The sequence below is a fragment of the Polistes dominula genome, unplaced genomic scaffold, assembly GCF_049000335.1.
Source record: "Polistes dominula isolate Pdom_NZ unplaced genomic scaffold, Pdom_raw_medaka contig_33, whole genome shotgun sequence".
NCBI classification, from domain to species: Eukaryota; Metazoa; Arthropoda; class Insecta; order Hymenoptera; family Vespidae; genus Polistes; species Polistes dominula.
In genome coordinates, this window is record NW_028300998.1 from 734,700 (window position 1) to 755,280 (window position 20,581).

At 28.9% G+C, this 20,581-nt stretch overlaps 2 protein-coding genes across 3 annotated transcripts in view; both read left to right on the forward strand.

Annotated features, from left to right (window-relative positions):
• The first annotated feature begins 1,132 nt into the window (after positions 1 to 1,132).
• LOC107064631 (dietary and metabolic glutamate transporter) lies at positions 1,133 to 15,297 on the forward strand. 2 transcript variants are annotated; one of them, XR_016176890.1, is made up of 5 exons: positions 1,133 to 1,958; positions 11,070 to 11,293; positions 11,508 to 12,405; positions 12,542 to 13,247; positions 13,340 to 15,297. XR_016176890.1 is itself a non-coding variant. In XM_015317527.2 (4 exons), the coding sequence occupies exons 1-4, from the start codon at positions 1,934 to 1,936 to the stop codon at positions 12,877 to 12,879; spliced, it is 1,485 nt and encodes a 494-aa protein (XP_015173013.2). In that variant the 5' UTR covers positions 1,133 to 1,933; the 3' UTR covers positions 12,880 to 15,297. The 2 variants fall into 2 exon arrangements, 1 of the variants encoding a protein (XP_015173013.2); XM_015317527.2 differs by having other exon boundaries at positions 12,542 to 15,297.
• An 842-nt stretch (positions 15,298 to 16,139) lies between these two features.
• Positions 16,140 to 20,581, forward strand: part of eIF5B (eukaryotic translation initiation factor 5B) — a 35,262-nt gene continuing 30,820 nt past the window's right edge. Inside the window, exons 1-11 of the mRNA XM_015317359.2 lie at positions 16,140 to 16,401; positions 16,952 to 17,355; positions 17,452 to 17,638; positions 17,749 to 18,081; positions 18,188 to 18,394; positions 18,472 to 18,926; positions 19,031 to 19,248; positions 19,341 to 19,543; positions 19,668 to 19,933; positions 20,002 to 20,083; positions 20,184 to 20,365. Coding sequence (XP_015172845.2) covers positions 16,368 to 16,401; positions 16,952 to 17,355; positions 17,452 to 17,638; positions 17,749 to 18,081; positions 18,188 to 18,394; positions 18,472 to 18,926; positions 19,031 to 19,248; positions 19,341 to 19,543; positions 19,668 to 19,933; positions 20,002 to 20,083; positions 20,184 to 20,365 — 2,571 coding nt within the window. The 5' untranslated portion in view covers positions 16,140 to 16,367. The remainder of the gene's footprint in view (positions 16,402 to 16,951; positions 17,356 to 17,451; positions 17,639 to 17,748; positions 18,082 to 18,187; positions 18,395 to 18,471; positions 18,927 to 19,030; positions 19,249 to 19,340; positions 19,544 to 19,667; positions 19,934 to 20,001; positions 20,084 to 20,183; positions 20,366 to 20,581) is intronic.

A 20,581-nucleotide genomic window follows, 5' to 3' on the forward strand; every position in this document is an offset into this window, starting at 1 on the left:
TCAAACATACTTATCATTTTATTTTATTTCTTTTTTACTTCTTCAATTTTTGTATTTTTTACTACTTTGTTGTTGTTGTTGTTGTTTTTGAGATAAGCATGGATACTTAAGAATGAATAAACGAATTTTTCAATAAAAATCATCTACTTCCTCGTAAATCTATATCAGACCGGATATCATCGAGAGTACGTAGAAAAAAAATATCTGGATGAACGTTTAACCAGAATATCATTATTACATAGAATTACGTAAAATTGATGGATAATCAATCAAAATATTCTAAAGTTCAGGTAAATCTGAATGAAATGATTTCATTTTTCATATATTTTTGTAATTACAAAAATGTTCTTCTTTATACATACACATGAATATGCATTTATATTAGTGAAATTGTATTATATTAGATCAAATACAGTAATATATGGCTAGTGATTTGTATTGTATTATATATATATATATACAATACTATACCGGTTCACCTAGATCGATCAACACAAACCTCTTTATCGATCATTTATTATATTTTATAGGTAAAAACTTGTTACTTTGATATTTCACAAGATGTCGATATAATTGCATTGTAGATATTGATATAATTTAGAACAAGCGTAATAGAAACACACAGACACACACACACACACACAAATAAATATGATAACGTTGAAGAGTTTAAAATAGTATAGTCAATTGTAAGTAATATAAAAGGTGTAGATATCGATATTGTCCACTTAATTTCTTTTACCAGATAATAATTAAGTTTACTTTTACACATTTTAATTAAAAATGACGAGTAACAATCTCATCGTTCGAGGCTTAACAAGTATATCTATATATATATATTAATCGAGAATAGTTTCTATTATTATATAAGTTATTTTATTAATTATTATATTATATTATATTTATAATTATTTTATTATATATATTTTATTAATTATTATATTATTATATAGTTTCTATTTATTACACAATTACATATTTTTTTTTTTTTTGTATAGATTTAGCAGAAAATAACAAAACAAACTAATTTAATTTTAAACACATTTTTTTTCACCCACCAACACACACACACACACACACGTATTCTTTTTATTAATATTATAAAATAATAATGTAAATGTTATCTACAATCGTACATTTTATTTTTTGTTTTGTCGTAATATGAATTGAGATTGACAGAATTCTTAAATAATCCTTTAAAGAAATAGTTTCTTCTTTTTCTTGTGATTGGTTAACGATGATTCTCAGTTATGGTCTAAGTCGTCTAATCCGTTGTCAGTTTCACCGAGAGTACGAATAAAACGTTTAGGTATATTACAGGTGGTGAGAATAGAGAGAGTATGCACTTACTTGCCTTCTTATCGCTGATTTGTTCTCCTCTCTCTCTCTCTCTCTCTCGCTCTCTCTTTCTTGGTTTAAGCGCGCTTAATGGTGGTTCCCATTTATAAAGCGAATTTGTGCTGGATGCCGATTCAGTCGATCGAAAGGCGCGTACGACGAGAGCCGATCGACTCTAATCGGACGACGAGTAACGAGCCACCTGTTTTCTATTTTTTTTCTTTTTTTTCTTCTTCACGAACTTTCTTTCTTTCTTTCTTTCTTTCTTTCTTTCTGAATATACGAGAATATTGTCCTATCAGCGTTTTTTTTTTTTTTTTTTTTATTGAAAGAGAACAAAAGGGGATTATTATTGTTTTAATTGAAAAATATCCAAGAGGAATTGAACTACTAATTCGTGTCGTGAAGAAAAACAGCAGGGTGGTTGGTGCTCACCGTAAACATACATACATACATACATACATAGAAATACATAGAAATACATGTATGTATAGAGATTGATTTGAAAAGAAAAAAGAAACATAGCAGAAAAGGAAAAACGAGTAAAAGGAAAAATCGGTCATTGTAGTGGACACGAATCTGGAACGATATCAAGATGCTGTCTGCTTGGAAAGTGTGCTGTAAGTTTTAACGTATTGAGATGATTATACATTATATATTTATACTTTAACACATTTTTCAAATCTTTCGTGAAAATTAGATCATGCTACGTCGACGTTGTGTTTCCTTTCGCCATTGTCACAACAAAACCTTTAATTGGCCAACACAAGATTTTTATTGTGTTTGTTCATTCGTTCGTTCGTTGAGATTCGTGTTAAACATGTACAATACACAGATTGTTATCGTTTTATTTCATATTTTATTTTTTTTTTGTCATAACTGTGTTACTTAAGTATTTTGATTTTAAAATTGTTAAGTTCGATCTTTCACTGTTGCGTTTCATAAGTTTAGCTTGGACTTGGTTTTTTGTTCTTTTCTTGTATTGCATTTTTCAAGTGAAAATTTCTTTAGAATTAGGGTGATTTGAATAATCGTGAAACGGAATAACGTGAAACGGAAGAAACCGAGATAACCGATGAAACAAAAATAATTAATTAATTAATACAATTCAATATATATAATTTAATTCTATATATTAATTAATTAATTATATATTATATCTATATTTTTATTATTAATTAACAATATATCTATATATAAAAATTCATTGTCAAAATATGTTTGTCCATTAATAATTCCAAAACTACTCAACTTATTTTAATGAAATTTAATTTTATTTCACGCAATTTTTTCCAACTTAGCACATAGCACAATTTTTAATCGCGATTTTCTTTTTATTATTATTTTTTATTACTAATTTAAAGATTTGTATTTAGAGCTTATCTAGGTTCTGTAAGGTTCTTTCAATAGATGGCACTGTATTACAATTCAATTACTTTCGAAACTTGCTTTTCTTTACAAGTTTTCACTTCTATCGTGTATGATCTGCACACATCTGTTTTTTTTTTTTTTACACATTTACATTGTTTGTTTTGATTATATAATTGCACGAGAGATTAGAATATCATAGATTAAAAACGATAAACAGGATTAACCTACGTAAGTTTCTTTTTTTTTTGATAGGATAAAAAATTCAAAAAAAAAAAAAAACAAAAAAAAAAAAGAAAAAACAAAGATGAACGATACGAATCAGTAAGCATTCGTCATTGATCAAAAAAAAAAAACATGACATTCTCTTCTTCTATCCTTATCGATAACACTTGGGGTTGATCTAATACAATATCATAGTGTTTCAAGAATTTGTTTTCAGTCCAAAGATCTTATGTTATATGTTGTGTGTTGTTGTAGGACAAGAGATAAGAAATTGATTTTTGTTCTTCTCGATAGGATTAAAAAGAAATAAACGGATTCCACTAATTGAACGTTGTTAAACTTTGTCATACTTTATTCTCTGTAATTTTCGTGCTTCTTCTTCTTCTTCTTCTTCTTCATCTTCTTCTTCTTCTTCATCTTCTTCATCTTCTTCTTCTTCTTCTTCTTCTTCTTCTTCTTCTTCTTCTTCTTCTTCTTCTTCTTCATCTTCTTGTTCTTCTTCTTCTTCTTTTTTTGTTTCTCTTTGTTATCATCTGTATATAATTAAATTAATAAATATTTTCTTTTCTTTTCTTTTCTTTTCTTTTCTTTTCGGTTTTCGGTTTTCGATTTTCGTGACATCGATATCGATTTAAAACGATCCATTATTTGTATATAAAATGAATCTTAATTAAGACAACAAATATTACTCATAATCAACATTAAAAGTTAAAAATATAAGTAATTATATTAAAATAAGGAAAATCAGATAATTAAGATTAACAATAATTCATAAGTATAAAGGATAAAATGAAAAAATGAGACATTAAGGATAAACGAAATTTCATTTACGAAAGATTGCAATTGTTTCCTCATAAATACTTGACGATTCGTCCGATGAAACAGACAAATTAATTTCAAAACAGTTGGTTTGCATAAAAGGAAAAAAGACGAAGAAGAAGAAGAAGAAGAAGAGGAAGAAGAAAAAAATCAAAACAAAAAAATCAAAACAAAAAAATCAAAACAAAAAAAATCATGACGTCATATGAAAGTGAAACTGTACGATATGTAAAGACAAAGTAAGCAAGTAGTGAGTGAATAACATACACATATATATATATATATCTATATACAAATACACACACATACACAAGATTGTATGTGTAGAAACTCACGACTCCTTTGGAATTTTGTGAACGTCCAACGGAACATATAAATGAACGAACATACAAACGAACGAATGAACGAACGAACGAACGTGCCTTTTAACTTTGAAAGCTCGCGACATGTTTTTTTACGTAAACGAACCAATCGATCAACTCGATTAGTCTGTTCGATAATAATGCACAAAGGCGCAGCTTCCTACTATAATCGTGAAAGATCATTTAAACTGGAATGAACAATTGATCAAGTTAAATCACGTTTGCATGTAATTGGGGTTTATGTTGAGAATGGTGAGAATGATAATTGTGTGTTCATGTATGTATGTATATTCATTTATATGTGTGTGAGAATATACATACATACACAGAATAAACATACAATGTATTAGAAGACACGGTATACATGCTGTTATTCAAAAAATGTGTTTAATTTTGTAATTAAGTAAATGCATATATATATACTTACTTTTAATATATATATCACATTTAATAGGAATGATTACTATGATCACATTATTTCTTCTCTCTTTTTATTTTATTTTATTTCTTTTCTTTTCTTTTTTTGTTTTTTTCTTCTTCTACGTAATAGCATCGATATAGAGATTCATTCTATTAATTTAATTGTTAATTTCCATTTTAATTCGATCATTTTTACATTCCTTTATCATTGTATAATATGTTAATGTGTTTTTTTTTCCTTGTTATTTTTTTAATTAAGAAAAGCATGGAAAAATTTCGACAACCTTGATCTCTCTCTTTGAGTCTTATCTTGTTCGTGTTAATTATTGTTTCTTTTTTTATTTATTTTTATTTCTTTTCTTTTCTTTTATCTTGGCTTGATCTGCTGTTCATAAAAAAAGGGGTTCATTACTTACTTTTAATATCTATTTAATACGATCGTTTTAATTTTGTAAACCTTAAGATAATATCTCATGTCTCTATTGTAATGTGGAAAAATTTGATAACAATTGTCAATTTATAAGTGTCATTTGTTTGTTCGTTTGTTTTTGTTTTTGTTTTTTTACAATTTGTACTTTGTTTTTGTAATTGTCTTATTTCTTGTTCCCTTTCGTTTAAGAAAGTGAAGTAATTTCGATAAAATGTTGCAATTACTATTAAATGTAATTTTTCAAAATTCCCTAGTAACAGAAATTATTGAAAAATATTCAATACAATATTAACCTTTGTTTATTACACTTGGTCCGGGTTCCTTTGGAAATTAATTTTATTTCACGTGATTTATTCCAACTTAGCACATAGCACAATTTTTATCTATTTTTATGTATTTTTTTATTACTAATTTAAAGATTTTTATTTAGAGATTATCTAGGTTCTATAAGGTTCTTTCAATAGATGGCACTGTATTACAATTCAATTACTTTCGATATATTCACGTCTCGAAGCTTGTGGTTTTCTTTGAAGGTTTCAACTTCTACCGTGTGTGATTTGCACACATCTATTTTTTTTTCTTCTTTTGGCACGATAATTATGACAATGAATTAATAATAAGTGAAAACATTTTACAAATTTATTTCATGATTCATTTTATAATAGAAATAATTTCAATATGAAATAAAACATAAAATAATGTTTTCAATTTTTAACAACTTACGATTAGTTCACTTATAATCATAATTACGGTTTATATTTATCTCTCTCTCTTTTTCTTTTTATCCTTATCTCTCTGTCATTTTCAAGTTTTAATTAAAAAAAAAAAAAAAAAAAGATACTCAACGATGACACATCACTTCTTTGATTCTTATTTTAATTTTTTTTTTAATATTTTTCTCTATCTCTGTCTGTCTCTCTGTCTGTGTGTTCTTTTATTTTTTATTTTTCTCTAGTTTTTAAATTGTAAAAAGACACTCAAAGATATGATAGTCCATTCTTTGATTCTCCTTTTCTTATTACTGTACAATTTTTGTTCTTATCATGTTTCTCTTCTTTTTTTTTTTGTTTTTTTTTTTTTTCATTATTCTTCTTTCATCTTCCTTCTATATAATAACTTCGTATATATTTTAATCATGTATACTTACTATGAATTCGCATAAAATCACGTTCACTTGCTTTGATTGTGATTTATTTCATTATACGACCAATTACGCGAAACAAGTCAAAAAGATATGAAGATTATGATAGCGTCTCTTCGTTCTAATGCCGAACGATAATAAACATTTACGTGTGTATAACACGAAACAATATTTATGACAATAAGAATATAAAGTAAGTATCAAAAAAAAAAAAAAAAAAAAAAAAAGAAAGGGATTTTTCATTAACATTTTATATACGCGATTAACATTGAAGTAATTGTATTGATATCGATAGTTTCGATTAAACGAATCTTCTTTTCTTCTCTTTTTTTTTTTTTTTTTTTTCATTTTTTTTCTTAATCTCTTGACTCGATCGATCACCTCGATCAATCCCATTTTAATCTTTCAAGTGTCCATTGCAATCTTTCGATCGTAAAGATCGATCGATTTCACTTCATTCGTCACTTCAACATCTAATCGAAATTCTTTTCATATATTGCATATTTATTATCTTTTTTGATTTATAATACATGATAGATGAGTTAAAAAAAACAATGTCTTGTAAATTATTATAATATATTTATATGAGATTAAAACTTATGTATGTACATATGTTGTATAATTTGTATTATTTTATCTTAATATATATAAATTATGTGTCACGTAGTTTGTCCGCAATAGACTCCTAAACTACTGAACCGATTTTAATCAAATTTTGCACACTTTGTGCAGTTTCATTCAACTTGAAAGATAGGATAGTTAATATCTCAATTTATAATCGCAATATTATTTTATCTTAATATATATAAATTACGTGTCACGTTGTTGGTCTATAATGGACTCCTAAACTACTGAACCGATTTTAATCAAATTTTGCACACTTTGTGCAGTTTCATTCAACTTGAAAGATAGGATAGTTAATATCTCAATTTATAATCGCAATATTATTTTATTAATCGCGAATTATTTGTTTATTAACAAAGAGATTCATTGACTTAAAGACGTGTGTATCGGACTGATTGTGAACCACAGCAAAGCATGGCGGTGCACTCCTAGTTATTATATATTTTTCTTTTCTTTTCTTTTCTTTTATTTTCTTTTGCTTTTTCCTTAATTCAATTTATTCTTTTATATCGTTCTTTGATATATAAAAAAAAGAAAAAAAAAAAAGAAATCTACTTAAATACACTTCAGAGATTGATAAATAGATAGATATAAACATTAACGATCATTTTATCTTATCTCATGAATAAGGGAATTCCAAAATATACCGATGAGAAATCGAAATAACTTTGTAACATAGTTGTTTGTATACAAATTCCTATAGGAAAATAGGGAGAATAAAGAAAGGATACAAACTAGAGAAATAAAAAGAGAAAGAGAAAAAGAGATAACTAGATGGGAGAGAATCATTCGAGCGCAAGATATCTAATTCCTGTAATTTTCTGTCACAGTGGGATGGCAATTTCCGTTTTATTTTTTTTTTTAATAACCGATTACTATAGCAAACGAGCAAGAAAAAATGTCGAGAGAAAGAGGAAAATGGATTAAATAAAATATTGTGTTAACCTTTTTAGAAAATAGAAAATCAACATAAATATTATTTACATGATTACAACTCCCAGTAGCAGAAAATATTGAATACATGTGTATTTAATATTAAAAATTAATTTTTAATTTTTTAATTAATTAATTAATTTTTACTACACTTTCTGAAGTAACACGCTTACCACACCTGGGTCCAAAGGACCCGAGCGACAAAACTACTTATAAAAAAGAAACTATTGCATAGATTTACTTCAATATTTTTTTTCAGACTTCTTTAATACTTACTTCAAAAGACTATATAAATTTTATAGCTTTAAATTAAATTGAAATATGTTGAAAAAATTACCAAAGTTGAGTACAATTGAGAAAAATGAAACGACTCAAGTTGCAAAAAAATGTCTCGGTCCTTTTAACCAAGTGTAATAAGCAAAGGTTAATATTGTATTTAATATTTTTCAATATTTTGTGTTACTAGGGATGTATCATGGGAGGGGGGAGTTGATTGTCTTTTTTTAATTATTACAAATAGAGAAAGATAGAACAAAAGGATAAAATTACAACAATCGTGTCGAAAAAAAATCAAAAAGATAACAGAATAAAAATAAAAGATGGGAAGTTCCATGTAATTTTAATTAAAATTAGACAAATACAGAAAGAGATAGATAGATAGATAGATAGATAGATAGATAGATAGAGAGAGAGAGAGAGAGAGAGAGAGAGAGAAATATGTGTCATTGGATTGAACGAGAATCGACATACCGATTAATAGAATATGGAAAATGTTCTAGAAACCTTCCCTCCTCTCGTTTCATCTTGCACTTCCTAATCGAGTGGAACTTTCAAAAGTGGATCGTAGAAAATAAGAGATTTCTAAGTGTAACTTGTAATGACGAGACGACCATTTCCTCAAGTAGATGTAAACAAAAAGAAATCTACCAACGACTTTGACGATTTTCTTGCCAATTTTTACGACTTTACAATTCCGTTCCGTTCTACATATGTAAACACTGAATTATCTACTACACATGTAAATACTTAATACATTTATATACTAATAAATACACACACATACACACATACACATACATCCTCATAAAAATTATGCATAAACATATATACCTAGGAATTTTAATTTTATACACACGAATTAACTTACTTTTATACACATTTCTAATTATACCCATGTATGAATTTCAATTGTACACACACTATATAATAGACTTACTTTTAAACACGTGTTACATAGAACACAACTGTGTCGTATGCATGTATGCGTATGTGTTAATATGTGTGTGTGTGTGTATATATGTAGATATGAAATCCGTCGTTTGTCATTTACAAGAAACGCTTAAAACGTTTATACTTAAGAAGAGAGACCTTGATGATAATACTCGTCCATAAAAAATGACAGGTATCTATAGAACTGTTATATCGTTGTATATGAAAAGATAGAAAGAAAGAGAGAAGAGAGAAAGAGAGAGATATATATATATATAATAATAATAGTAAACCAGAAAATGTAACACAGTAGTTATATAATCATTTGATATTAAATTGATTACACATAAAGGAATGTGTGCGAGAAGAAGACTCTTGCTCAATAATTTTGTTTTGACAAGACTTTTCTCTCTCCCTCTCTCTCTCTCTCTCTCTCTCTCTCTCTCTCTCTCTCTATGTATTTCTTTTGCCACTCTCTCTCTATCTCCTTTCGTTTCTCTGTGTTGTGTAAAGGATCAGCGATGTCTTACATTCCATGATCGTTATAACGAGTTACCTTTCCATTCGAGAAAAAGAGTGGAAGGAAATTGCCGATGTAAAATTAAAAAAAAAAATAAAAAAAATAAATAAATAAAAAAAAAAAAAAAAGTGTTACGTGTTTGAACTTTTCGAAATGATTTCTTTCATTTGATTACATTTTCTTTTGATTATTTCTCCGAATAACGAAACAAACTTTGCAATATGACTAAACAATTTCTTTCTCCTCTTATATTTATCTTTATATTTGTATAATTTTTATTTGTATATTTCATGATGAATTTTTCTTCGTAATCAATCTTACGTAGGATTTTATTATTCCAACAATTCTATTCTCAATCGTAAACACATTATTATTTCGTCGAAATAACGTCGGTAGGAAGATTTATGTTAACAAAATAATAAAAAAAAATATATATATATTTATTTATTTATCCTTTAAGATATAAAATAACACAAGGTGTCTTTTTATTTAGAGACAGATTGAATTCTTGGCCGGTCATAGAATGAATTTCATTAATTTTCAATGAAATAATTAATTACTTCGGAAAGTTTAACGAAGGTTGACTTTTACAACGATGTACGGTTCTCGATCCCCTTTCTCCTTTTATATCGATAATTTGCCTTCTCTCTCTCTCTCTTCATTCTATTCTGATTAAATCTAACGTTAAATCAAACGCTAATTGCAATTCCCTTTGCGCAAAGTTTACCTCGACCTCGACTACGACCCTCGTTTTCCAGTTCCTGCTTTCCTTTCGACGTAACGATCGACTTTGTCGCAAGGAGCACGTTAAATGCATTTGTACGAGACCTTCTATCGATCTCTTTACTTTGTATTTGTATCTAAATCTATGTGTGTGCTGTGTATGTATCTTGTTAAATCGTAGATCGTGCTTTAGAGTTGAACGTTGATGTTTGTCGTTCATGATTGACATGCTATCCTCGTATCATGGTAGATGTACTTCTAAGGGATATTTCCTTCGAATTTTGATGTCCCTTTAGTCTCATCATGTTACTACTCAGCTTATTACTATTCTACCTATTAACGTCGATTATTCTCATTATTTTGAATTAATTAATATTTGTATTCTATATGTATATGTATAGGATAGAACATATTTGATAATAATAATATTAATAATACTTACAAATGGTTGTAATTAGTTAGAAACAATTAAATGTTGTTTTATATCAGGACATAAATCTAATGCCATTAAAAGCATTAATTGATGTAATAAGGAAGTTGGACATAAATATTGAATAGATGTCGAGGATTTTCCGATTTTACTACCGTACAATTATATCATGGTCATAATCATTTTACATAGAAAATTAAATCAACAAATATAAATAAAAATATAAATAACATTTCAATAGCCTAGATAGCTCTTCTGATATTTTATTGACACATACAAATGCACGTGCTCAAGCACGCACCCACCCACACACACACACACATACACATTAGAAACACACAAATGCATACAAAGAGATACACGTGTCAGTTAAAACCAAAACGCTAGAAAGCAACGGTGAATGCAACGTTTGATATTCTATGGTCGAACGTTTCAAAAGCTATGTTGAATTCAAGTCACTAGATCGTTTGGTCGATATGATTTTAAATGCATTGTACGTGTTCCTTTTTATTTTTCATTGCTTTCAGGTGCGGGAGTACCGCAACGTTTGGTATTCGCCGTGATGGGTTTTCTTGCAGTCGTCAATGCCTATATCATGAGAGTATGCCTGTCGATCGCTTTGACGCAGATGGTTAAACCTATTAATGGGACAAACGGAACCTCGTTAGACAATACTTGTTCTGCTTTCCCAGAAGATCGCATCGTCGAAGAGAAACAATCTGGCACTTACGAATGGACTGAAGGCCAGCAGGTGAGCAAAGGCGATTGACCTATCGAGAATTTATATCAATAAAATTCTTTCTCTTTACTCTTATTCAATATTTGTACTATTTCTACTAGTACCATATGTGTTTGCAAATGGTATCCAATTGGCAGATAAAATGTTTCATCGAAATCTTATTCTTCATTCGTATTTAACTCGATTAATTTGTACATTAATATAATACTTAATTTATTGTTTTCAGGGCACAATATTGTCTGCATTTTATTGGGGATATATAATAACTCATCTACCAGGTGGTCTTTTGGCTGAAAGATTTGGTGGAAAGTATTCACTTGGTCTAGGAATCCTTTCGACCGCAGTGACAACACTGTTAACACCGATCGCAGTCGAATTCGGTGGAGCAACGGCTCTTATAATTTTACGTTTTTTGATGGGTCTCGGCGAAGGTACGACGTACCCTGCTTTGAACTCGATGTTAGCTCAATGGACACCTCCTGAAGAGAGATCGAAATTAGGCTCGTTGGTATTCGCTGGTGCTTTGTTGGGTACAGTTTTCGGTACTTCCATTTCTGGTGTCATTCTTCAAGATTCTTCGATTGGTTGGGCTGCCGTATTCTATCTTTTTGGATTCGTCGGTGTACTATGGTTCATCGCGTGGACCATATTGTGTTATAACAATCCTGACGAACATCCATTTATTTCCGAACGAGAATTGAAATATTTACATGATCGTATGAGCGCACATACTCACAAGAAACCACCATTAGTACCATGGCGACACATGTTTTCGTCGATACCATTCTGGGCATTGGTAGCTGCCCAAGTTGGCCACGATTGGGGCTTCTTCACGATGGTCACTGATCTCCCAACGTACATGAACAACGTTATGAAGTTCTCGATCAAGAACAACGGTTATTTATCTTCCTTACCTTATCTGTGCATGTGGATTTCTAGTTTAATATCTTCCTGGTTAGCCGACAAGATGATTACAAGTGGATTTATGTCTCGTACAAATGTAAGAAAACTTGGTACTACTATAGCCTCTATTGGACCAGGTGCTTTTCTCGTTGGAGCATCCTATGCGGAATGTGACAGGACCATTGTCGTCGTTATGTTTACCATCGGAATGACTCTAATGGGTATGTCCTATTTATTTATTATATTTTCATAACTAACTAGTCACAATTTGCATAACATTATTCTCGTTAAATGTTCATTACGTAAATTTAAATGCAATGCAATTAAAAATATCTTTATCTTGCTTTACTACAACAGGTACATTTTATCCTGGCATGAAAGTAAACGGACTTGACCTAAGTCCAAATTATTCCGGCTCCTTGATGGCTGTGGTTAATGGAATGGGTGCTTTAACCGGTATCATTACACCTTATATCGTAAGAGCATTTACACCAAATGGTTTGATGACCGAGTGGAGACTTGTATTTTGGGTCGTCTTTGGAGTCTTTGTCGTTACCAACATAATTTTCGTACTTTATGCTAGCGGAGAGGTTCAATATTGGAATGATCCGGAATTTATTAGAAGGGATAAGGAAGAAAGGCGGCGTAAACATGATATTGAGAAACAAGAGAAAGCGGAAAAAATATCGTTGTAATTAAGGAATAATATGTACAAGAAATTATTCTTCATTGAACATTATTTCGCGATTATAAAATTAGATATTCTTTCCTTTTTTTCTTCTCTTCTCAATTTTGTGTTTTTTTTTTTGTTGTTTTTAGACATTTTAATTTTAGCAAAAAATAATTAGATCTCTACTCAGTACATCGTATTCTCAAGTATTCTCTTTTCTCTCATTCTTTATATCTCGTTCTATTTGAAACAAAAAACGTCAAATCGAATCGATCGATTTTAGATCTCCTTGATTTGAGTACTTACGATTAAAACTTCAATGTTTGATGTTAAATAACCACAAAAGAATCTTTCGAAAAGTGTTTCCTGATTATCAGGCTTAGATCCTAATCGGTATGTATTAAAAGTTCATTTCATAATTGATGATCTGAAGTTCTTTTTTTTTCTTTTTTATTCAAAATATATATCTTTCAATTTTGTAACAGATTCTCAAGAAATTTTAACTGCTGGTATCGAAGGGACTATCTTTTCTTATGAAAAAAGAATAATGAAGTAAAATCGATTATTTTCTTTATCGAGAATCCGACAAAGGGTGACTGATAACACGACCAAGGTTCTACCGAAACCGCTGAAAAATTGTAATTTTTTCTTTTTTTGATATATATTTATAAATATATATATATATATTAGGTCATTAAGTATGAAACGTTCGATTACTCCGATGACTTTCAATTTGAAATCGGATATTTCATACTTAATGACCTAATAAATATTTTTATTTATATCAAATAACAGATATTTACACAACGAATTATGTGTATCTACTTCTGTTTAATGCAATGTTAATAATATTATTAATTGGTGAGTTAGATAATCGTTAATTAATTACTAACGAAATTTTGACGACAGATCTAACGAATTAGATCGATATATGTAATTTTATTAGATTATTAATTATCTATGTATATTAAGTATATGCATAAACATATAAATATTGTTAATAAGATCAGGGTTTTTCAAACTTTTTCGATTTTTGGCGAATTCTCTTTACCTGAGCTTAATATTTTCACGACTCACAATATAAACTTTACTATTATATACTATTTTCTCTCTCTTATTATCATAAAATCGTAGATATATTAAAAGTGTGTTGTTGCCAAGTTGATTTTTCATTAATTTTCAATAGCTTAGCTTCCAAGAATTTTGTTAGTTATGTTGAAATTTTGGCGACCCCATACAAGATAGCCAGTAACAATTTGAGAAACCCTGAAACCCTGTATTAGAATACCGCCATAAATGAAAAAAATCTATATACTTATAGATTTATTATGCACAGATGCACATGAGATGTTAATTCGTAGTAAGTTATTATCCTTTGTAGATACATTTATACGTCGATTCGAATTCTATTATATATTCGTCTAGTAATCTATGTAATAACATACTTTCACTGCGTTGATTACGTGTGTCCGCGTTTACCTGTCTTTCAATGCTCCTTCGAAATACTCCCACCGCGAATTTTATTACCCAATCTATGTGACGACAACTTAGCAATGCAGAAAATTCTGAGCTGCGAAATGCGATGACGTTGAACTTTTTTTCGGGCGGTATTCCAAATATCTTAGAAAGTTTATTTTTACTTAGCAATTACTTCATGCATATGCATATATATAGATATAGAGAGTAAAGAAATACAGATAATTCCCCGTATAAAACGGTATTTCTAATAAAATGGTTTTGGTCTGAATTAGGAGTAATCATCGTCAAAATAGGGTTTCATTATTTTTATATATTATTACATTGTATTGTATTAATTCATTTTATTTGTGAATTGTTAAATATTTGTTTTTTTTTTAATTAATAACCGTGTTATATTAAAGAATTATCTGTATATTCATAAATATATGCATGTGTGTACGTGTATAAATGACGGAGAAGTTCAAAGTATTTAAAAAACATTGAATTTTTCTCAAACTTGTAAATAAAAATACGCACGGTGATATTTTGTATAAGGCATCGAATTAAGAAACTTTCAAAAAAAAAAATAAAATAAAATAAAAAATAATTAAATAAACAACACGATTGGCATAAAGAAAATTTGAAAACAAATTTATTCATTTTAATCAATTTCAGAATCTTGTGAATAGGATAAATTTGATTTCTTTTTTTTTATTCTTTGTTATTTTATTGTTGTATGATTCAGTAACAAGTTATAATCTATAAAACAATTAACAAAATTCCTTCATTTAATGCTACTTTAAAACACGACACCCAAAATAAGCTTCAAATTATTTAATTTTTTTGAAAATAATTGAGAGATAAAATTTAGATTGTACAATTTAATTTGTATCAATATTTTTTACATTTTATTGCAATGTAAAAAAATGTAATTTTAATGTAATAATATACTTTACTTATATTTGATAAAATTATGACAGCATTGATTAGGAATTACAAATACGAAATTACATAATTAACAGATTTAGAATTATAAAAATGATTTTCTAATGTACATTTTTTTTTCAAATATATACGTCATTAAAAAAATAAAAGAAATAATCGACTTAATTTATAGATTGTATTAATCTTCTTATTAATTAAATCGCAAATTCTTATCACAGAATTAGTGATAACATCAAATAGATTACATTTGGTTTTACTATATTTTATTTTCTCACTATCTATTTTCTGTCAGCTTATTTTTTGATATTTTATTCTGATAATCATGTTAGTTTACATTTGATACTCTTCTTATAACAATGTAAACATAATATTAAATAATCTTTTACGAGAAGAATTTTTATTTCATATTTTAACGTGTACTAGTTTTCATAAATCAAAAAATATAGGCGTTGCGAACAACAACAATTCGACAATGTTGATTGGTTGGCTTCGATGACATTTGCACGTGTACTGCGAGTTGATTGGTTATCATCAATGGAACGTGCCAATGGCAGATGTTGTTTCGATAAATATTCAATTATTTATTGTGATTAATGTTTATTATAATAAGAATTAATTTATGTATGTATTTTTATAAGAAATATTATATATTTATTAGAAAATGATATTTTAAAATGAGAAATGTGAGTAAAATAAAAATTAAGAGTGGTAAGCCAATCACGTGCGACAAAGAAGGCATTTAACGTATCTGATTGGATAATCACGAACCAGTGAAAATCTGTAAAAACATCGATATTATTCGATAATAAAATTCTATAATCGATGTCGATAGCTGTGATCAAACGATATTTGACTAACTTAAGGTTATTTCAAAACAACTTCAGACTGATATCTACCGTTATTGTATATATGGAATATCTATGATATGATTTGATCGCAAGTGTGTTACTTTTGTCGTGATCGGAGAAAGGAAAAATTTACATACAAATATCCGTATGATAGAAAGGACGATATTTAACGTAATTAAATTTATTAAATCGCGACATTCGGAAAGAAAAAAAATACTTATTGTGTAAAACAGAAATTAAGTTCATATAAAAATCAGTAAAGATGCAGGAATCTCAGCCGAAAAAAGGGAAGAAAGGTAATACAAATTTTTATATTCATTTTGATATTATTTAATTTTATAATATAAACAACTTTTAAATTAATCAACATAACTGTTATTACATAAATCGAAGGTTATTTATCGTCTTAACAAATGTCGTCTGCTTTTCGCTTAACCTCAATTCTATCGATAACATATGTGATTAATCTAACCAATATTTCGTCTCGATATATTACAATTTACGTAACTTTATGCAATAATTGTGTTCATTAGGAATTTGTTGAAGTATTGAACATTATAATATTGTTTTATATTTGATATTTATTTTATGATCATTTTTACTATACATCTGTCAAGAATAGGGAACATATTACTAGTTTCAAGAAAATATATGTACATACATACATGTATAATTTATGATTACAAATGCATGATGCCTAATTCCATTAAGTGAAATTTATTTTTAATGCTATCGCTAATGTTTAGATTTTTATGTACCACGTGTACACGCCATTTTATATTTTTAAATCATAGTATAATGTATAATTTTACAATTAATTACAAATGTATTTGTTTATATGAATAGCAAGAAGAAAGCGTAATGATAGTGACGAGGACATTGAAAAAGTTCTTGCTGAATTGGAATTAGAATATTCCGGTCAAAAAGCACAAGTTAAAGAAGTCAAAGAATCTTCTAAAGACACGTCAGAAAATAAAGAAGGTGTTAAAGAAAGTGCAGTAACTTCAGAAACTAAAGATGAACCAGAAGAGAAAAAGAAAAAGACGAAAAAAGATAAGAAGAAGGATAAAGGTGAAAACAAGGAATTAAAGGAAGATATTAAAAATGATATTAATAATGAACAAGCAAATGATGACACAAGTGTTATCGCTGAAGATGAAATGGAAGGTGGTACTGTTAAAACGGCAGCACAAAAAAAGAAAGAGAAGAAGGAACGAGAAAAACAGAAGAAGTTGGCTTTAAAAAAAGCGGTGGGTATCAGAATATTTAATATACATTACAAAGATGTATTATATAAGTAAATTTTAATAATATAAAAAAAAAAAACATCAAACATATTTTCTTAGGAGGCTGCTAAGAAGGCTGAAAGTAGTGAAGCAACAAAAAAACCAGCTAAAGAAAAGCAGAATGAGAAACAAGAAGTAGAAGAAAAAGCAGCCACCGTTGTAGAACCAGAGGAAGATGTAGCGAAACCCGAAGAAGGAAAGAAGAAAAAGAAGAAAGGTGCTGCTAAAGATGAACCTAAAGAAAAAGGTAATTTTTCATTAACAATTATACAACTTTACACAATGTTTCGAAATATGATTTCTATATTTAAACAAATATTCATTTTCACATTTACATAATTAAATTTATGATGCCAGGTAAGGGACCTGGTAAGAAGACCATTGAAGCAATGCAAGAGGCCTTGAGAAAATTAAAGGAAGAAGAGGAAAGATTAAAACGAGAAGAAGAGGAAAGAATAAGACAAGAAGAATTACGCGAGAAAGCAAGACTAGAACAAATTCAATTGGAAAAAGAACGAAAGGAAAAGAAAAAATTAAAAGAAAAGCAGAGGAAAGAAAGATTGAAAGCGGAAGGAAAACTTTTAACTACGAAACAAAAACAGGATAGAGCAAGAGCGCAAGCTATGATTAACGCTCTCAAAGCTCAAGGTTTAGATCTACCAGATGTTGGAGATAAAAAGCCTAGGGCAGGTACGTTGAAAATGATATTTTTCAATAAACAATTAATAAATTATTTTGACATAACTATTACATTCAATATTTATTTTATTTTATTTTTTTTTTTTTTTTTTATTAGGCGCCAGAATAAGGCCAAATAAAATGAAGCAACAAACCAGCATTGAGGAGAAAGATGAAAAAAAATCAGAAGATACTGAAACGGACACGGATCGCGTTCAAGTTGAAATAATTGATCAAACACCGAAAGATGTGCCTGAGAAAAAGGAAGAGGAGGTCAAAGATTCTTGGGATGCTGAAAGTAGTGGTGAGGAACAAGAAGAGGAAGGTAATTATTGTTTTAATATCATTTTACTCTATATTCTAATTACTCTAATATTCATAAGACTTGTTATAATTCTATAGATAAATCTGATGAAGCATCGAAAACTTCTGAAGAAACAAAGGAAACGATTTTGTCCAATGCAGACAAATCACATTTGGTAGGAGATTTAGAAAATAAAGAATCGTCTGAAAGTGAGTCTGAAAGTGAGAGCGAAAGTGAATCAGAATCGGAGGATGAAAGTGAGGAAGATAGTGGATTGGAAGATAGAGTACCGGATGCTGCTCGGAAAAAGGAACGTGCGCAGGAACGCATTAAAAATCGACGTCTCGAAGCTGAAAAGAAGAAATCGTTGGATAATCTGAGAGCAGCTGTAGTTTGTGTTTTAGGCCATGTAGATACTGGCAAAACAAAGATTCTTGATAAATTGAGAAGAACTAACGTACAGGATGGCGAAGCTGGTGGTATCACTCAACAGATTGGTGCAACCAATGTACCAATTGAAGCGATACAAGAATCAACGAAACATGTTAAAGGTGTAAGTATTTGGTTAAAACATCAAATTTTTTACGAGCTACTTTTATTATTAATGTTATTATTATTTTGTAACTGTCGAGGATATTGATTGTTTGTTTTTAACAGTTTGCTGATAAAGTATTTAAGATACCCGGACTTTTGATAATAGACACACCTGGACACGAATCTTTCAGTAATCTTAGAAGTCGAGGATCCTCTCTTTGCGATATCGCAATTTTAGTTGTTGATATAATGCATGGTTTGGAACCACAAACTATCGAAAGTATTAATCTATTAAAAGTTAAGAAATGTCCGTTTGTTGTAGCTCTTAATAAGATTGACAGGTAACTTTAAAATATAATTGATTGGACAATTTTAAATTATAATTTGATATTATATTTCATATATTTTTGTTCATTTGTTTTTTGTAAAATAGGCTATATGATTGGCAAACGATGAATCGTAAAGATGTACAAGATATTATAAAAAGTCAAGCTATCAATACACAACGAGAATTTGAGAAACGTTCGAAAGAGGTAATCGTTCAATTTGCTGAACAAAGTTTAAATGCAGCTCTATTTTATGAAAATCCTGATCCACGCAGTTATGTATCTTTAGTCCCTACCAGTGCCATAACAGGTAAGTTTGATAACAATCAATTGTATTATATATTATGTATACTTGCAATTTAATGAACGTTAATATGAAAGAGAACAAATGTTGTACATAATAGAATGATTGTTTTTTTCTTTGTATTATTTAGGCGAAGGTATGGGAAATTTATTAGCATTAATAGTCGATGCTTCCCAGGGCCCGTTAGCTAAAAGACTTATGTATAGCGAAGAACTTCAAGCTACTGTATTAGAAGTTAAAGCACTACCTGGTTTAGGAACTACGATAGACTGCATTCTTGTTAATGGTATGTTGAAAGAAGGTGATACGATGATAGTTGCAGGAACTGATGGACCCATCGTAACACAAATAAGATCACTTCTTATGCCTCAACCATTAAAAGAATTAAGAGTTAAGGTATGTTGTTTAATTAATTATCCAATTAGTACAGTCATTTTAAATGAATTTATTTTTGTATTCATTAGAATGCATATATCGAGTATCGAGAAGTCAAGGCTGCACAAGGTGTTAAAATAGCAGCAAAAGATTTAGAAAAAGCTATTGCTGGTATGTGTAATTGAAATATTAATTATTATAATTAATGTATTATAGAATGAAAGAAATGAATTTCAAATTTCAATTTGTTGTTTGATACATTTTATTGTAGGATTGAATCTTCAAATCGCTCAAAAGCCGGATGAAGTTGATATCTTGAAAGAAGAAATAGCCAAGGAACTTAGCAGTGCTCTTGGAAATATACGACTTGCTGAACGAGGTGTATATGTTCAAGCATCAACTTTGGGTGCATTAGAAGCATTGTTAGATTTCCTTCGAAGCAGTAAAATTCCGGTAAGTGTTATTAATAATAATTTCAAATCTATCCAAATGGGCTCTCTACAGTATCTATGCTTTATCTATCGGTTTATCAATTTTTATATGTCTACAAAAATAAGCTAGATGTCGCCGCGTGTGATGTTTTTTTTTTTCAACGGAATTTATTCGCTAGATGTCGTGGCTAGTCACTAAAGACGATTGGAGTTTGTCGCGCGTTATAACGTTTTAAAT